Below are 21351 nucleotides of genomic sequence, written 5' to 3'. Positions count from 1 at the left end.
TAGTTAAAACATTGTTGTGACATCATTCTATTGTTTTACCTGTTCTTTATTTCAGTGATTGGACTTTCATTTACCTGTAAGAAACCATTATGTCACCTTTAGCTGTCCAATATTTTTAAGAATAGCCCTCCTCTTTCTTAAAAATATTGGACAGCTAAAGGTAGCATACCTGATTCTTACAGGTAAATGATAGTTAAATCACTGAAATAAAAAAAAATATTAATTTCCCCAATTGTTTTCATCATGTAAACAAAAATACAACCAAAGAACAAATGACAATTAAAAAAAACCATTTTATTTAAGTCACTTTTCAATTCAATAACTTTGTCAACACGGTTTCTTGAGGAAAACAATCACATTCAAATTGATTTTTAACACATCCAATACTTGTATCACAGCCATTTTCTCATGTTTTTGGAGTTGTCTCTTTTAAGACTAATTCAATAAGTTGATTATTCTCGTTGTAAGTCTTGTTTTTTGGCTTTTATGAATTTCTTTATTCAAAAGAGTTATCCACATCCGTCTTTAGGCTATAAAAATTGACCTCTGGTGTTGCTCTTGTTCTATCTAACATCATTTTCAACTACAATTAAAATGAAAAAATCGATGAAGTATAAATCCTTCTTAAATTTGATAGATCATGCTACAACACAAGGGCCATGAACAACCTAAACCTTTTCCTGTGTACAAAGTGCGAATATTGAACTTCCTTCATGAACTAGGGGACTATAATAGTATTTTTTTTTTTATAATTTTCAAGTTTCTAAATTGATTTAGAAGTTATTGTTTTTTTAAGTCTGATATTATTGCTTAGATATGAATTTAATGCTACACTTCGCTTATGAACGGCGATGAAAATGGGAAGTCGAATAAAGAAGACATTACGGCATTTTATCTGTCAAACAAACCAATCGTGTTTCCGATTCGCACTTTTTTGCAGTGAGTGTTTTATGAGAGATTTTTTTTCAAAAAAAATCGAGACAAGAATATATTTCGGTAACATTTATAAAACACAAGGGACTCAACAAACAAATTAACGAAAAAAGAGCAACACGACCTTGCAGAAAGAAAAAAAAAACATAAAAAGGGGGGGTATTCAGGTGGTACCGTTTTGGTACAGCCTCTTGAAAATTTCAACAAAAGAATATAACTGAATGCATGTTGCTATTTCATTTGTTCATATTAATATTATATTTGTAATAAAATCGACTGCGGTGCACTCGATATGGTTCGACATTAACCTGTTTTCATATCCTATTCTTTTTCTTTTCTCATTCCTCAAAACCCAAGAAGAAACAAGAAGCTAATAGAAAAGGACTACATTTTGAAATATAATATATATAAAACTTACCATTATTAGCTGCTTTGACTATATCCTCTTTGTAATCCACACTGAATACTGTATCTGAATAGATTCTGAATACACATTTGATTTTAATCCAAAATTTAAATCAACACAATCACTAATACATCTTTTTCTTCGTTTTTGCATTTAAAATATACTTTCATCACTTAATCCATTTTGAAACACAAACCGTATGTAATGGTATTCACGGAAACTATGAGCAGAAAATGTGAGAAGTCCTTGCGCACGCAAAAATCAGATACGCATACCCTGTGTCTTATTCTTCGTGTAGCTATACATGTTGTTTACCTTCAGCTGTACATTCTTTTTGTATATTTGTTTTAAGTTTATTTATTGTTTAAAGGGGCCAACATGTAGGATATATTTTTATGTAAAGAAAGCGAATTCACAAAACAATTTTTATACTTGATGAAAATAAATCTTTGCTTGCTTTTCTTTTATTTAATCTTTTATCGACGTGTAAAACAATGTTTTAAGTAAGATATAAGCCTCTAACAGTCCATTCTTTAAAATATTGAACAGGTCTTCGGCCTGCGGCCTCAGACCTGTCCAATATTTTACAGAATGGACTGTTATCGGCTTATATCCCTTACATAACTCATCATAAGAGCAATACAAAGGGGTTAAATCTGCCTGACATTAAGCTATTAAATCAAGAGTTCTAATTTTATGGACGCCGTTATTGAACAACCGTTTCATAGATAATATCCGATATGAACCTTATGTCTTTACTACAATACCCTTTCCCTTCTCACGAATGTGACCTAAATTAGACTAGTCACCGGATGTGTAATAACATAAGCAACACGACGGGTGTCACATGAAGAGCAGGATCTGCTTACCCGTCCGGAGCACCTGAGATCACCCTCAGTTTCTGGTGGGGTTCGTGTTGCTTAGTCTTTAGATTTCTATGTTGTGTCTTCTGTACTATTATTTGTCTGTTTGTTTTTTTTTAATTTTAAGCCATGGTTGTGTCAGTTTATTTTCTATCTATGAGTTTCACTCCCCCTCTTGTATGTTTCGTCTTTCTTTTTTGATAGCGCTTCTTATTGAGAATTCCATTTTTTGGTTTCATGGATCGTTTTGAGGATTTGAAAATGTTTGTTTACAACGTCAACTAAGTATGAGTCATATATCGATTTGTTATATACCAAAACATTTATTTAGACATATAAACTTACTGTAGGAGAATATATATTTAAACAGATAAACTTACTGTAGGAGAAACAGATGGTTCCTGAAATGTATGGTGTTTAGGTCTTAGGCCAAACTTGTGAAATTCGTTGTAAATATATTCTTTTGCAGCATATTTATACGCTCTGAATTTAGGATCGTGGTGTCGGGTATCAGAAAAATAATTCTTTATCGAAGCTTTCATATACTGTGTGTCAGCTGATTCTACAAGAAAATGGAATACTAATGTATAGCGATGGCATGCAGAAGAATAGAAGGATAAAACTAATGATTTTATTTTTTGAACTAGGCAGTAATCATGTATATATGAACTCTTGGGTAAATGTGGACCACAAATTTGGATTTTAAACAAGATTAAAGTTTCTTAAAATATGTAAGTAGAAATATCAAAAGCACAAAAGGGAGAGTCTACGAATGTTTTCAATTATCTACACTGAAATCTTGAACTAGCTTCAACACTGATGGGTTCATCCAATAGTATACCTTATTTTGTTGATTTTGTGTTTAGATTGTGTCATAGATCAAATGGATTCGTTCATTGTTTGTTTAATTGTGTTTATATGTCTTTTGATTGTGGTAAACCATTTCAAAACGTTTTAACCCACTGCATTTGTTTGCAACTGTCCTCAGTCAGGAACCATATGTTCCATAGTTGCCGTTTGATGATGTGATTCATAAATAATTCTTGTTTTTTGTTTATTATATAGATTAAACCGTTGAGTTTCCTGTTTGAAGGGTTAAAATTAGTAATTTTTGGGGCCCTAAATAGCTTACTGTTCTGAAAAATGTCGTAAATTACAAGGTGAGGAAATCAATTCCTGGGAATGAAACCAGAAGATATATTCCTGTTGTCGTGGTTTGTTTATGGTCCCGTCCTCCTTTCCTCGTTTTTGAAATTACTTGTTTTGAGAAACACGACGAGTCCGGATTCAACAGAGTGGCGAACATTGAAAAAATAAAAATAAACCATAATAAAAATCGAACCTATGAATCTTCTATACATAAGTCAGTTTTCATTTGAATTCAAACTAATAAATAGAAACAAATGATAAGACGATGACCATAGTCAATAAAGATATTCATCATAAATACCACGATTAAAATTTTGAATGCAGCAGAGACGTTTGAATAAAAAAGGGTAATGAAACTAAATAAAGTACGAAGTTGGTGAGTTATTTAAATATCTTACTGTTCAGACAAACGTCGTATAATATAGCATTACAATTATGCACTAGTTTAAGTTGCCCTTTTATCAAATATTCAGTCTATTAGGGTCAATGGATTGTTTATACATGTTAAATATCCGGAAGTTGAAAAAAACTAGTATCAGTTTTCTTTTGTATCAATTGGGTTAGTTCTACGAAGCGTTACTTTATCAAATTGTAAAGAATGAAATTATATTGATCTTTTAGCGTTCTAATGGGAAATACAAATCTGCCGAGATATAAAATGTCTAAAAACAACTCTATGTGATTATTTGCGCCCATGCAATTACTGCGTTATGTATGTTTTCATTGAATGCAATAAACCAATGTTTTGCTTACTTGTCATAATATTAATCATTTTAATGATTAATTTAATCATAGAATTATGTAGTTGTCAAACATTGGACAGAAAAATATACCCAAAAAAAAGTAAAATCAAAAAAATATTTCACTCCTAGGAAAATTCAAAAAGGAAAGTCCCTAATCAAATACCAAAATAAAATGTTCAAACACATCAAACGAATCAACAACAACTGACGTATTCCAGGCTTATACATGTATTTTCCTTTTGTAGAAAGTGGTGGATTAAACCTGGTTTTAAAGCCAGCTTTATGACAGTCGCATCATATTCAATTATAATAACAACGATGTGTGAATATTAAAATATGATAGTAAATGAAATCTAATACATAATGCTCTCATGATATCATAGCAAAATATTGCTGATATCTTCCTCAAGGAATTAATTATACGCGTTTCCGATAATTATAATGAAATTAAAAAAAAATCGGAACATTTTATAATGTTTTGTGATTAGTCTTGACATTTTAATTAACAAACAACCAACAAAATATTTTACTGCATATACCAGGACAACATAACAATTATATGATATACATATATATATTGTATACTCACAACTGACCAATAAATGAGGACATAATAAATAAGATATAAAGACGCCATTGTTTTCAGCATATCCTTCGATAATTTAAATTCATAGAAGGGTAAGAGTGGAGTATCAAATCAAGAAAAAAGTAGCTTTTTTAAAGAATTTAATGGACTGACATACTTCACGGATGAACATACACATGATGATAAAATATATATATAAACCAATATTCAGCACTTCGGTGTTGACATGAATATCTATTATATAGTATTTTTTTATAAATTTCCTGTTGACAAAAATTTGAATTTTTCGAAAAACTAAGCATAGATAACCTTAGTCGTATTTGGCTCAACGTTTTGGAATTTTTGGGTCCTATTACGTTTTTAGCGTCACTGATGAGTCTTATGTTGACGAAACGCGCGTCTGGCGTATTAAATTAAAATCTTGGTAACTTTGATAACTATTCATACCATCATTTTAGCACTGTCGTAAAGTTTTCTGACGGTGCAGTCTTTAGTTAAATCATGGTAAAGCTTTTTTTTTTGTATTTCATGATCAAACACAGGAACGTTAGTAATAAATTCCTGAAGGAAGAAAGAAGATATCAGCAAATATTTGTTAAGAAATGAAAGAATAGTGTATTGGATTGCATTAACTATAATAATAAAGTATCATTCTAAAATACAATTTGAATGAATTTGACAAAAACACAAGGTACCGTTCTAGGATTACTCGAAGTTACTGAAAGCTAGTTCAAGGAAGAAAATCCAACAGATAAATACAATTTGGTCATTTTGACATGATTGGCTTAAAAAGGGTAAATATATGAACATTAATGATTTTGTCTGCCAATATTTTTGATATTCCTAAAATGTCTTGTTTCTTTGTTTTATTGCAAAGTTAATGTTATGTGCGGTTGTAGTTTTTAGTAACAAAAGGATGTCTATTTGTTTTGTTCACCCATTGTTGTCGATATAATGGAATTTTATGCGACTGTCAAATAAAGTGAGATGTTTAGCTAGCTATAAAACTAGGTGCCATCCACCTTTTTCGACATAAGAAAACGCCTGTAACAAGTCGGGAATGTTACAGTTGTTGTCCATTCGTTTCATGTGTTTGAGGTTTTGATTTTGTCATTTGATTAGGGATTTTTGTATTTTCAGTATTTTTGTGATTTCACTTTTTAATAAAGAAGTAATGCAAATACATTTCAGGATGGTTCAGAAGCGATATCAATACAACAGGTTGACATCTTCAACTTTATATTCCATAATCACTTCTTGACTAGATTTCGATAAATCACTCATATTATAGTATCTGAATCTATACTTTTTTGGTTGCAGTATTTCTTCATTATGACATCCTTTTGTGTTTTTGTCAACTTGTTTAAATGTTGTACTGGTACATCATCTTCCTCCGAAAAGGAAGAGTTTAACCGTAATAAAAATGCTTAACCGTGTCACATAGTTAATGCACCTTTACTATGGGGAAAGTGGATTGTCCTTGTTGGTTGTCTGCTTAATGTGTTTTTGTTGTTGTCATGTGATGGTATATTGAACTCTTAAATCTGCTTTAGTTTTAATAAATTTATTTATATAAATCCCTCAACATTTGTTATACTTTAGCGTAAAAGGGCGTCACGGGACTTTAATATGCGTTTCCTTGTAATATATTTTGTGCATGTTGCAAGACATAGGGTTTTGTTTACTGTGTCAAATATACTGCGTAGTAATAGATAGTTCAAAAAGTTTAAATCACATAAGATGTATGGTGTCATTTTCTCTTTTAAAAAAGTTGATTACCCTTAATGCATCTTTTAGATAAATTGGTGTACTGTGTGTCACATAAAATGAGTCACCGGACCATGATTTCTTTCTTTTTCTTTTTTGTTCCCCGTAAAAATATTCTGTGCATTTAGCAAAACATAGGGTTATGTAAACTGTGTCAAAATACTGCTTAGTTAATAGATAGTTCAAACAGTTTAGATCACAAGATGTTTGATTTCATTTGCTCTTTTAGAAAAGTTGATTACCTCTACTTATATCTTTGATATAAATGACCTTACGGATATTTGAAAAATATTTAAAGTGACATTTTTGCTCTGACACATATATGTGCCATCTCAGTTGGGTTAATTCACAACTGGTAAGATACACTGTCGACATGTATTATCGGTCTTTACATACATAAATGGTCATCTGACGTGACAATTAAGGTTCCTCCTTATATACTTTATAAAGGCAAACGCTATTATCATCTGTTTTACCCTTGTATGTAAATGCTTTATTAAAGAATATTTTTGTTATGCAATCTTTATGAAATCAATTATTATGCAATTAATGGTAAAGTCTTGGTCAGTTCACTTGAATGAATTTAGCTCTATCATCTCTATAACTATACAGGAAATTTTGACCAAATCTTAATCAACACAGCAGAAGCTACAAAAGAATGTCTCAAATTATTGCTATTGTGTTCCATTTTCTCATAAATCTGTAATTATTGTAAACATCCTTACCAAATTAAAGTAGATAATGTTTGGTTAGGTGTAAAATTTGATCTATACATTCTACCCAAAACCTGAGACACCCTTTTGTAGATACTGGCTCTAGGAACAACATATAATAAAATATCAACCCTCTCGGTGTATTCATGAATCAGCTAATTTCAATTGAAAGGGGAAATTTCTTGAAATTTTTTTTTACGCACAGTCAACATTATAATTGATAACATTATTGTTGTATAATACTAACATTGCATTACTTTAGTAATTAGAAGGAGTAATCTGTTAGCTATTCATAAATACAACTTTAAATTCAAACATTAAAAAGAAAGTTATAGGATTTTAAAACTTGGGAATTGTAGGTATCAAATTTTTGTACTGTGATCCCTTTTAGAATATAGCATTTGCAACAAAATATACGTTTGAACCTGAAGATTTGCCATACACATTCTCGATTGTGAATCAGATTGGATTTCGTCGTTGTGTGTTTGCATGCATAGAAGGATATTCTTTACTTGTGGACAATTCCAGTTAAGAATTCTGAATTTATGCGATTTCCTTAGCTTTGTTTGAAACTTACTTTGTATTTTCTGAATGGATTTTACTTATCTGAACATATTTGAACATCAGTAAATTGATGAAATTGATAATACAGAAATGGGGAACATGTCAAGGAGACAACAACCCGACCAAAGAACAGACAACAGCCGAAGGCCACCAATGAGTCTTCAACGCAGCGAGAAAATCGCTGTTAAATTCTAAAATGTTGACTCGATTTTAGAATACGAATGATACATATGGAACAGTCAGCTAATGTATTGATATATTCCCTTTATGTTGTATTAATACAGGTCAAAATTAAATCGAATTAATGTCTTGAAAGACAAGAACAAATTATCGAGCTTATTTTGACAAAACTTGACAAAAATAACTGCAAGTAAGGTAGTAATTGTAAGTTCGTTGATGCATAATAATCTTTTACTGATCAGTCCTGTCAAATAGTGTCTTTTTTGTCACTTTATTTATAGAGATGCAAGTTTCAAATATCATATATTTGGTTTAATGATGATACATTTTGCAGATAATGAAGGTTTCCATTTTTGACTGTGTTTCTTCTACGGAGAATGAATCCTAATTTATAAGCTTTATAAACATAAACAACTCTTTGATAAAAACTTGAAAAAAAATTGTTTGAAAGGTGACAGAATTTATCTACCATAGGTTTTAAGTCAATTTTAGTTTTGAAATCCCTGGCTTAATAATTTACTAGTTATACAGAGGACGATTTGGAAAATATAAACATAAAGGACGGCCATAGGAACATACGTTTCCACAAAGCACTCAAAGACCTAATAAACTAAATCGAATAAATAAAAAAAAAAAAACAAAAAAAAAACCATTTTCAAAACTAGGATTTAGTTATTAAGCAATACTTTTGATTATTTTGGTTTGATTGAATAATTTTTTCTTATAGATATTTTTTTTAAAGTTTCAAATTTACTGATTTTCTTATTAATTTCACGCTTATTTTAAGCACTTTCTGATTACGTTTTTGTAAATAAATATGAAACGTATACTTTTGGTTAAGAATGTACCATGGTACTTACGTTTCCGTTCACTAATTATATTCTTTAACTCTGAAGTGTTAACAAGTGGTTTTATAACATGTTCTTTGATAATGATTTCATGTCGTATTTTGCATCAAATTATACAACCTTCAAAGTTTTAAAATGGTTTCTTTTGAAAGAAGGCATGTCCTTATATACTGTCTGTGTTCATGTGAGTATTCTAAATGGTTTTAATTTAAGGGTAAAACGAATTAAAAGAAAAACCTTATTGTCGCTTAGAGAATAGATTGATGATAAAAAAAATTTAATTCAGAGCTGATTTGTTAAGCTCATGCATGTCATTTTTATTGTTTTCGCCTTTATCTGGGGCTTTAAAATTGATATTCATCTCCAAATTTATTTTAAAGTTTTCCCTTTCCTAAATAAGGGTATGTTTCATATGGCACTACACGCCATACTACAAGAACACAATACTGGTTTGCAGTTTTTTTCCGTGGGGTACCATATAGAACTCTTTCCTGAATTAGAATCTATGCATATGTCAGTGACTATCTAGATGTGTAATAAACGCAACCACAGCAGTATGATCTGTTCTTACCTTATGTAGTTTGACATAACTGATGTACCATGGGTAAACATGCTGCTGTTTTTATAGTTATATGGGTAATAATACTGTTACATTGGGGAGAACCAGTCCTGCTGTATTGTAAATAGATATCACTACTTTATTTGGGTATTTATCACTGCTACACTATAGGTAGATATGACTACTTAACTGTGGTTATTTATCACTGCTACATTATATGTAGATATGACTACTTTACTGTGGTTATTTATCACTGCTACATTATATGTAGATATCACTACTTTACTGTGGGTATTTATCACTGCTACACTATATGTAGATATCACTACTTTACATTGGGTATTTATCACTGCTACACTATATGTAGATATCACTACTTTACTGTGGGTATTTATCACTGCTACACTATATGTAGATATCACTACTTTACTGTGGGTATTTATCACTGCTACACTATATGTAGATATCACTACTTTACTGTCGGTATTTATCACTGCTACACTATATGTAGATATCACTACTTTACTGTGGGTATTTATCACTGCTACACTATATGTAGATATCACTACTTTACATTGGGTATTTATCTCTGCTACACTATATGTAGATATCACTACTTTACTGTGGGTATTTATCTCTGCTGCACTATATGTAGATATCACTACTTTACTGTGGGTATTTATCACTGCTACACTATATGTAGATATCACTACTTTACTGTGGGTATTTATCACTGCTACACTATATGTAGATATCACTACTTTACTGTGGGTATTTATCACTGCTACACCATATGTAGATATCACTACTTTACTGTGGGTATTTATCACTGCTACACTATATGTAGATATCACTACTTTACATTGGGTATTTATCACTGCTACACTATATGTAGATATCACTACTTTACTGTGGGTATTTATCACTGCTACACTATATGTAGATATCACTACTTTACTGTGGGTATTTATCACTGCTACACTATATGCAGATATCACTACTTTACTGTGGGTATTTATCACTGCTACACTATATGTAGATATCACTACTTTACTGTGGGTATTTATCACTGCTACACTATATGTAGATATCACTACTTTACTGTGGGTATTTATCACTGCTACACTATATGTAGATATCACTACTTTACTGTGGGTATTTATCACTGCTGCACTATATGTAGATATCACTACTTTACTGTGGGTATTTATCACTGCTACACTATATGTAGATATCACTACTTTACTGTGGGTATTCATCACTGCTACACTATATGTAGATATCACTACTTTACTGTGGGTATTTATCACTGCTACACTATATGTAGATATCACTACTTTACTGTGGGTATTTATCACTGCTGCACTATATGTAGATATCACTACTTTACTGTGGGTATTTATCACTGCTACACTATATGTAGATATCACTACTTTACTGTGGGTATTCATCACTGCTACACTATATGTAGATATCACTACTTTACATTGGGTATTTATCACTGCTACACTATATGTAGATATCACTACTTTACTGTGGGTATTTATCACTGCTACACTATATGTAGATATCACTACTTTACTGTGGGTATTTATCACTGCTACATAATATGTAGATATCACTTAGTCTAGTGTATTGTGGGTAGACACCAATATTGTGCTTTAGGAATTTGTGAGATACCTCTAGTGATATGTGGATGGTCACCACTGCAGTACTTTGGGCAGAACCTCCGATTAACTGTTCCGTTACCATCTATATATTTATTATTCAATGTCAAGAACTAGGAAATTGCATATGCATGTTTTCTCTCATTTTACACAATTCATAAATCAAAGGTTATGATTTTCCGAAATAAAGCTTCATAGCTTGACCTACATCTAGAAATTGACAATGGGGATCGGCTGAAAACAAAACTTTATGACAAAATAGTTGATTTCTGCTTCCCTATTGCAAACTTTCCATTTCTATGTAGCAACATTCCAGCAGCGCTTGCATACGAAGTATATATCTCCCAATTGATACGATATTCCCGGGCTTGTATTTTCTATCATAATTCCCTTGATAGAGGATTGCTACTCACAAGGAAGCTATCAAACAGTTTAACCAAGAGTTCCAAATGGTGAAGTTGAAATCATCCCTTTTTAAATTTTACAGATCCTATCACGAGTTGGTCAACCGTTTGACAGATGTTTTTGGATATTTCTTATGTCGTACAATACCCTTCCCTTTTAACGAATGTAACATACCAAATAAAATAAACCACACGACGGAGCACCTGAGATCACCCTTAGTTTTTGGTGTGGTTCGTGTTGCTAAGTCTTTGGTTTTCTATGTTTTGTTTTGACTGTTTATTTTTTGCCATGGCGTTGTCAATTTATTTACAATCTATGAGTTTGACTCTCCCTCTGGTATCTTTCGTCCCTCTTTTTAGCTACTGTTCAAATTGGTAATTCCTTTCGTAAGTTTTACGAACGCCGTCACGAGTTTGGTCGGCCTTTATTAAACATAAGTTTCACAGATGATAACGGATATGATTATTATGTCATATCTACAGTCCCGCTCCCTTTTCACGACTTGACCTTCTGAATTAGACATACTAGCGGTTTTGTACTACAATAAGCCATGAAGTTGTCAGTTTATTTTCAAATTATGAGTTAGACTGTCTCTCTGGTATCTTTTGTCCCTCTTTTATAGAACGTGATTGATATGTTCATAATTATAAAAAAAACTGTAAAAAACACTTTGAATTTAAAAAAAAAAATTTCTACCTCAGGAATATAATTAGCTTTAGCTGTACTGGTCGAAACTTTTAGGAATTGTGGGTCCTCAATGCTCTTAAACTTCGGACTTTATTTGATTGTTATCATATCTTTCTTTATTCGAGCGTCACTAATAAGTCTTTTGTAGACGAAACACGCGTCTGGACAAAATAAAAATTTAAAACCTGCTACCTATGATGAGTTTATTTAGGTAAAGTTGAGATAAGACGTGGCACGGTACTTGTCTATCCCAAATTCATGTATTTGGTTTTCATGTTACATTTGTTATTCTCGTGGTGTTTTGTCTGATGATTGGTCTGTTTCTGTGTGTGTTGCGTTTCGGTGTTGTGTCGTTGTTCTCCTCTTATATTTAATGCGTTTCGCTCGGTTTTGGTTTGTTACCCCGATTTTGTTTTTTGTCCATGGATTTATGAGTTTTGAACAGCGGTATACTACTGTTGCCTTTATTTGTTAAGGTGATGTTAGTTATACATATGTCATCAAAGTAGAATAGAATATCAGGAAAATATGGACGTTAGGACAGACCACACCAACTACAAGTGTATCAACAACTGATTCCTTCGAGAATCAAGAAAAAAGAAAAACAACACATGCATCATTACTTCCTAACAACTCTGAATGTTTCTGTCTAATTTTAATTCAGAAATTGCCTTAGAACGCAGGAAAAACGGCGTTTTACTAAGATGTAAAGGTTATTCTTTTTTTTTCAAAGGGATATATGCGGAAGCTGCAGACTTGGATTATATCGAATCATCAATCAAAAAATATTTCTCTGATACCCGTCATCATGCAATAAACAACCGTTACAAAATGGCCGCCAGAGATTATATTTACAAAGAATTTTCGTCCTTCGGATTGGTTCCCGAGTACTTTGAATTTAGCTTACCTCCTGTATCTACAAAGGTCAGTGATGTGGTTGAATAGTTTACCTATTTTATATGAATAATAGAAATTAATGTAATAATTAATGTAGTTTAAGTTGTTACTAGACTTATTTTTTTATTTATACAGCATCCAGTGCGAACGAATGGATACCTACGATGTATGTTGGTATTTCTTAACTAAGGGGAGTACTGCGTCATTATATGTCTATATGAAATATAGCTAATATAAGTCACGTTGGTGCATAACATTTTCATCCATCGCAAAAGGTCTTTGAGTTTCTCTCATAGGAATATATTACGCTTCCTGTATTTAGTAAAATCTTTCGGAATTTCGGGACATGTTCTTCGTGATCGTACATTATTCTACCTTTCTTGTTTTCTCTATACGAGCGTCACTAATAAGTTGTTTGTAGATTACGCGTCTGACGTACACTATTTCAATCATGGTATCTATGTTGAGTTCATCATAGCTTATGAACTACATCATCGTCGGGATTTTTAGAGACTTTCATTATGCGAGTTTAAAGTCACATGACACATGTGAATGGTGAAAACTAATGTTAATCTTATTCTTGAATGTATATATCATAAACTTCTGTGCACAATTTTATCATTTTTTACGCGTCCATGTCGTATAATCGTAAAACAATTACTTTTCACTCGGTCAGTGTTTATGTGAAAATATGGCAGCTAATTGATTGTAATGTTTTTTGTCGCCTTTGTAAAAAAATAAAAATGCATGGATATTGTGTAAGCACGTGTATTATCAAAAATATTGTGATGAGATATTTTCTACCAGTGGTGTTAATCAGATGTGGTTTCTAAAAAATTCGAACGATCTACTGCTTAATCTCCTATCACAATCTTTACAATTTTGCAGCAGCATAAAGACTTTTGATTTTTCTACTTTTTCTACTACTATTCCTCATGCTGAGTTGAAAGATCGACTTCACCATCTTTATTAAACAGAGATTTTCCTATAAAAATGGAAACCATAGATACAAATTCTTTGTTTTGGGTTACAACAATTCATATTGAAGAACCACATTGAATCTACCAAAAAATATACTGAAGATCAAACTATCAAAATGCTGGATTTTTTAATCGACAATATATTTGTTGAGTTTGGAAGATTTATATTGCAACAGACACACAAACGGTATTCCAATGGGTGCTAATTGTACATCCCTACTGGCCGATTTGTTTTTGTACTCGTATGAAGCAGAATTCATTCAGAACCTTCTAAAAGACAAAAAGAAAAAGCACCTTGCGAAATTCTTTAATTTTACTTTCCGATATATTGATGATGTCCTATCATTAAATAACCCATATTTCAGCCAATACTTACGTCTCATATATCCCAGTGAACTTGGAATTAAGGATACTACCAACACTAGATGGAAAACCTCATAACTTGATCTTTTCCTGAATATTGACCCAGATGGACGACTTCACACGAAAATATATGATAAATGGGATGATTTCAACTATTCAATTATCAATTTCCCATTTCTCAGCAGTAACATACCCTCTGCCCCTTCGTATGGTGTTTACATATCTCAATATCACGTTATGCTCGTGCATGTTCACACTATACGGACTTTACATACAGGACTGTGCTCCTAATTATATAACGCAGAAACTGCTCCATCAAAGTTATGAGGAGAACAGATTAAAAGTGACACTCAATAAATTTTACGGACACCAACACGAATTTGTTGATCCATACGATGTGTTTTTGTCCAAACTAACTAAGGACATTTTACCACATGTAAGATTGTTTTTTTTTCATAACGTTGTCTGATCTTTTAATTACCGAACGTGACTTATTCCCGATTGTGTCTGTTTTGCTGAGTGTGAATTCGCATTGCTATGAGACGTGTCACGGTACTTTTCTATCCAAAATTCATGCATTTAGTGTTGATGTCATATTTCTTTGTGTGTTACATTTTAATGTTGTGTCGTTGTTCCCCTCTTATATTTAATGTGTTTCCCTCAGTTTTAGTTTTTTACCCGGATTTGATTTTTTTCTATCGATTTATGAGTTCGAACAGCGGTATTCTACTGTTGCCTTTATTTAACTTATACGCGCCAACTACTTTTATACATTATTGAGTGTTGTCCTTGTCGTTACAGTTAAGAAGTTGATCATTACTTTTTCATATAAAAATTAAGATACGTAAGTTATTCATTCTTTTTAGTTTGCTTCTTATCATCAATACATTTTTGTACAAAAAAAAAACACTCCTGTAAAAAACAAAAAATCACAGGAAAGGCAGAGTGAGATGGAAAGTATTGACAAATAGACAAACGGTACTTTATCAACTAAATTGAAAGAAATTCGATAACAAGAATTTAGAAAACAAGTGTTGTAGTATGGCTAATAAGGAAGTCATTTTGACGTATATCTAAAACTAAAAATCAATTGAACCTGTTGTTATAGTGCTTAACCTCTCACTTTTATGACAGTCGCATCAAATTCCATTATATTGACACCAATGTGTGAACAGAATGTCAAACATAGGGGCAAATCAACTACACAAACCCCACAAAACTGGGTTTGATTTCATGTGCTTCGAAAGGGTAAGTTTAATGGCAAAATCAAAACCTCAAACACATCAAACGAATAGATTACAACTGTTATATTCCAGACTTTTAAAGAGAAGATGTGGTATGATTGCTTATGACAAATATCCACAAGAAACTAAAATGACACAGGCATTAGCAACTACATAGGTCACCGTACGGCCTTCAACAATGCGCAAAACCCATACCGCATAGTCAACTATAAAAGGCCCCGATATGACAATGTCAAAACAATTCAAACGAACGGCTTCATTTGCATAAAAAAATTAACGAAAAACAAATATGTAACATATTAACAAACTACAACCACTGAATTACAGGATCTTGACTTGGGACAGGCACACACATAAATAATGCTGCGGGGTTAAACATGTTAGCGATATCCCAAGCCTACCCCTAACCTGGGACAGTGCTTTAACAGTACAACATAAGAACGAACTATAAAAATCAGTTGAAAAAGGCTTAACTCATCACATGGTCAAAAATACAAGTGAACATTTAATACATGTTTTTTTCTTATTTGCCTGTTTTTTTTTGTTATTTCTTGTGTGTGATTCTGCATTACACATACATCGGTAATAGCCAAATAATAAAAGGTGATGATAGGGGCGTCTTAATTTTATATTTGCCTTCGACCACTTCTCGGGTCAGACCTTCTTTAGGTTAATTGCCCCTAAACTTCGAATATCATTTGGCCTGTCAACTGATAAGACAACGCGCGATTATTGTACCAATTTATAAGCTTGATTACTTTAATAGTCGTTTAATTTTTTATTGCTGTTTATTTGATATATTGTTTTGCGAATATTCATTTAAGTTTTGTTATATGTTTTGTATGTCCATCCATACCAATCAGTGCTAACAGTCTAATATCAAATATTATTTTAGTCAAATTTCACAACTGTTATTGGTATGTTGAAAGGCAACCATTTTGGAACGGCTTATGACAAGATGATAGCCATTGGTGCTCATTATGATACAGTTAACTTTACAAAAGGTATGTCATATATCATAAGTTTAAGTTTATAACATTTTGTGAAAGTTTATCAACGTGATTAATGAATGGCTTTTATTTGTTTTGAGTTTATTGAACCATAAAATTAATTTTTGACTCTTCGCATTAAATAATAAAAGCTTAAAGAACTTTTCATATTATGTATATCAACAAAAACAGCGCAAACACATGTTGGCGTATGAGTACACAACTTCAGAATGAGAGTAAAAGTGAGCGTGTCGCCATAAATAAGACCAAATTGAAAATAAAAGTAATACTTTTTACCAATTAGAAGATAGCATATTCACCATATTAAGAATTAAAGTTATAGCTGAATAGTTATCAAAGGTACCAGGATTATAATTTAGTACGCCAGACGTCTACATAAGACTCATCAGTGACGCTCAAATTAAACATATGTTTAAACCCAAACAAGTACAAAGTGGAAGAGCATTGAGGGTCCGAAATTCCAAAAAATTGTGCCAAATACGGTTAAGGTAATCTATGCCTGGGATAAGAAAATCCTTAGTTTTTCAAAAAGTTCAAAGATTTTTATACAGGAAATTTATAAAAATACGGTGGTACCACTAAAAAGGGTACAAACAAAACAACCGAACTCCAAAGTGAATTCATTAAGGGGGAATAAACGAAAACCTACAAAATCAAACATCTGGCTTTTTCATCCAATGGAAGATTGATACGGAAATATCTTATTTAGTGTACTACTGTATGAAATGTAAAATAACAAAAATACCGAACTCCGAGTACATTTTAAATCAGAAAGCCCATATCAAATTGCAACATCAAAAGCTCAAACACGTCTAACGAATGGATAACAACTGTCATATTCCTGACTTGCTATGAAAATATCTTGAATTCTACAAAATTGTCAATCTAGTTTTTGTATGTAGTTTTGTCAACTAAGGAAATAAGGAACAATTATAATTTCTGTTACTTCACTAACTTATTATATCTTTTTGTCGATAGGTGTGGATGACAATGGCTCAGGTGTAGTTGCCATGTTGGAAGTTGCCCGGCAAATATCAATAATGAACAAAAGGGGGTTAAAAAGGAAAAATACAATCATGTTTGCTGCTTTTGACCTGAAAGAAGAAAGTATGATTAATTCTATTAGCTTACTCTTGTATACTCTAATCCAACATTTCATTTACATTTTAAAATAAAAATTACATGTGATACTGTATCGTTAATATTGGATTTGTCTTCCAACAACTGTGGTCTCTGGATTAAAAAACCCCAGCATAAACTGTTAATTCTTAGATTATATACAATGTATTTGTTATTTCATAATACGATTTTTGCCATCGCATAGCTTATACTTTACTGTTTACAAGAATGAAATTATCAAATAAGAAACTACTAAAATTAGAATTTTATACTTTCTGACTTTTTTCTGTTCCTTTTCTATTATATGTCAACTTTGTAATTTGATTTATATTTCAAAATATTTTGATTAGAGCAACACAGATAAGTTTTATGTGAAAGACGCTTTCATCTGAATTCAATATTGTAAGTCTGGTATCTTTGATATATTTTTTTTTTATTTCTAAACCATTTGTGATAGATTTTCATCTATAACTTTAATAGCGTTCCATTATTTTCCACAATTTCTTTGTTTAGCTATGCATTCTAAACACGAATGTAAGTAACGATTGTTGAAACTTTCATAAAATCAAAACCTTTTCTTTAAGATTGCAAAGGCAGTCAATTATTACTCGACTCATGGCTACAACCTTGGTTAATCAAGAACTATGGCCAAGCAGCTGAATCCCTGGAATCGCATGGTGTTTTTATTTTGGATTCGGTAATGAATTATAATGCTTCCATCAAATCGCAAACCAGTCTACCAAATATGAAAAGTTTAGTAAGTATGGTTATAATATATGTATTTTGTGAAAGTTGAAAATAGCTTTCTTTGAAATTTATAATTACACAATCTTACTTAATTTCTAAATTGATTGTGTTGTATTTCGAATGCTTGTAAATGATTTATAATCTTGAATTTCAATCCGTTTACACAAGGAATGGTTTGGCCTCGCTGTAAGGTGTGGGTTTATTTAAAATCAAGATCAACGAGTAAAACTGTTAGGAGAATCCGTCCTAAATCTTGTTTCATTTTTACGTTTGAATTTTCTTTTATTTATTAAGGCTATTGTGGCAGACAAATACCACTAGTTGAATGTTATTAACTCTGAAGTTTATCATTTAGTTTCCAGAAACATTTTCCAGTGTATCTAAAGACAATTACAAAGGAGACTTCTTAGCTATGGTATATAGAAATCCAACTACAGATCTGGTACTGGCAAACATGTTTAAAGCAAAGTGGGAAGATGCAAACAGAGAACAGTTTGAACTGGAAACCTTCCCTCTGCCGTTTGAGGAATACAGTGAATTACCAATGAAACAGCAGTTGGATTATCGATATTTTATGAAAAGTGATCACGCGAGTTTCTGGGATTACGAAGTACCAGCTATATATCTGACAGATACTTGTAAGTTGTTTAGTTTTACTCTATGCTTTTTATTCATGGGTATTCGTTTTTTTGTGTGAGAGGACGGTAGGGATATCTAATACCCCTTATCGTTATTTGGAAAATCTGCCCCGGTTGAACTTTTAACGTCATACAACAATCACTTTTCCATTATAACGTCAGATATTTTCTATTATGACTTTTGTGAAGTCCAGTTATAGCGGACAAATATTGACTCTATTTAAAATAACAATATATTTAATGATAAGAATATTATAAAAGACTAAATGAAAGCAACTGAAGTATACCACAGTTCGAAAGTCATAAATCGGTTGAGAGATAACAAATCCGGGTAACAAACTAAAACGAGGGATACACATCAAGTATAAGAGGAAGACAAAGAAACAACAGTAACAATAAAGTTCAACAAGAAAACAAACGACAATGCAACAAACATATATAGCTATTAAATGTGAAGAATTATATGTAGGTCTATATTTACAAAAAATAATTCAATCAGCTAATCATTATAGCGTTATATAATCCGCTTTTTTTTATTAAATGAGCACATAATCTTGCTGGGGTAGCTACTCCATGTGATTATGAAATGGTTAGATTGATCGTAGTAGCATCAAGAAGAAAATTAAATAGACATAAAGAGAAAAAGATATTCTGATCAAACACATTGAAAGGATATAAACATGAAAATCAATGTAGTGAATATCCTCAACATGAAAGAAATTTTATGATTGTCAACTTCAGATAATTACCGAGGTGTATTGGCAGCGTGCTTTCACAAGTCATGCGACGATGCATCGATGATTCTTTCTGACAACAATCTTAAATTCCTTGGTAAAACTGCTGACGTTCTTACTATGGCAATAAACCAGTTGTCAGATCCCTATCAAGGTAAGTGAAATTTTATAATGATACAAACGTAAAAAAATGTCTGTACCAAGTCAAGAATATGTTATCCATTCATTTGATGTGCTTGAGCTTTTTATTTTGCTATTTGCTTATAGACTTTACGTATATGATTTACCTCAGAGTTCGGTATTTTTAATATTTTACTTTAAACTGACGCAATGATAATCAAATTCGTTAGTAGAGGAAATATGTTTTTTTTAAATACGCAGGCGATTGTCAAAGGAAAATACAAATATAATAAGTTGATGAGAAAATGACAACACCAAAACAAAAATCGAAAGTCATGAAAAGACAAACACGTCTCAAAAAAATCATGTAAGAAAACTGAAAAATGAGAAAAAGGCACCTGGGGTGACTTCAAGTGCAGGAAGCAGTTCCTGTTTAAAATCTACGTTTTCTTTAAGTATTCAGCTGAAACTAAACGTTCGATCTTGCGTGTAATTGATGGAGGTTATTGCAAGAAAAACGTGTCTAGCACACTATTATCAGCGGCAATTAATTGTTATATAAACATGAAATGCCAGGTTCAACCACCATTCTCTCCTGTATATTGATTGATTTATAGTTGAAGAAACCGTATGGCATGAAATTTAAATCTGAAAATAAGGGTATTTTGATAGAGACAGACAATTTGCCTTGCAATTGGACATCTACGGACCCCTCAATGGGTTTTTGCACTCTCTTTACACTCAATGCCTCGTATTAACGTCTTGTAAATATTATTTCAGGGACAAATGAAGCAAGTAGTTGCAACCAACAGACTTTACGGATCATACTGATTTATATCATATATACGACTATGATCCAGTGTCTTTAAAGCAGAGCGATGGAATGTGCTTGTACCTTCCAAATCATTTCGAAATCAAAATTAAATAAACGTATAGTTTCATTGTGACTGTATCAAATCTAATAAAATGTTTAAAATAAAATCACTGTATATAATTTAGGAAAATTGGCCTTTTTTTCACTAATGAGTCTTTTGTATCTTTTGCGTCTGGCGTATATACAAAATTTAGTCCTGATATCTATGATGAGTTTATTTAGTATGTACACTGAATCCAATTTACACTGGTAAATATTTCCTCACTATTAACAGGGAAGATCAAATGTAAATAAACTCATCATAGATACTAGGAAAACACATAACAGTTACAGACTTCTTAACGTATGATTTCATAGCTCACAACCTACACTCTTCCAAATCATTTCGAAATCAAAATTAAATAAACGTATAGTTTCATTGTGACTGTATCAAATCTAATAAAATGTTTAAAATAAAATCACTGTATATAATTTAGGAAAATTGGCCTTTTTTTCACTAATGAGTCTTTTGTATCTTTTGCGTCTGGCGTATATACAAAATTTAGTCCTGATATC

The 21351-nt window shown here is 31.8% G+C and overlaps 1 protein-coding gene across 1 annotated transcript; it reads left to right on the top strand.

Annotated features, from left to right (window-relative positions):
* Positions 1-8792: 8792 nt before the first annotated feature.
* Positions 8793-20916, top strand: LOC134720710 (uncharacterized). Its single transcript, XM_063583165.1, has 8 exons — positions 8793-8936; positions 12804-12994; positions 16450-16558; positions 17543-17671; positions 18268-18440; positions 18786-19068; positions 19810-19956; positions 20703-20916. Exons 1-8 carry the CDS (start codon positions 8888-8890, stop codon positions 20789-20791), a joined length of 1170 nt encoding a protein of 389 aa, XP_063439235.1. The 5' UTR covers positions 8793-8887; the 3' UTR covers positions 20792-20916.
* The last annotated feature ends 435 nt before the right edge of the window (positions 20917-21351 follow it).

Source organism: Mytilus trossulus, chromosome 6, assembly GCF_036588685.1.
Source record: "Mytilus trossulus isolate FHL-02 chromosome 6, PNRI_Mtr1.1.1.hap1, whole genome shotgun sequence".
In the NCBI taxonomy this organism is placed as follows: Eukaryota; Metazoa; Mollusca; class Bivalvia; order Mytilida; family Mytilidae; genus Mytilus; species Mytilus trossulus.
Note: the sequence above shows the minus strand (reverse complement) of the source record. Positions and strands in the feature narration are given on the sequence as shown.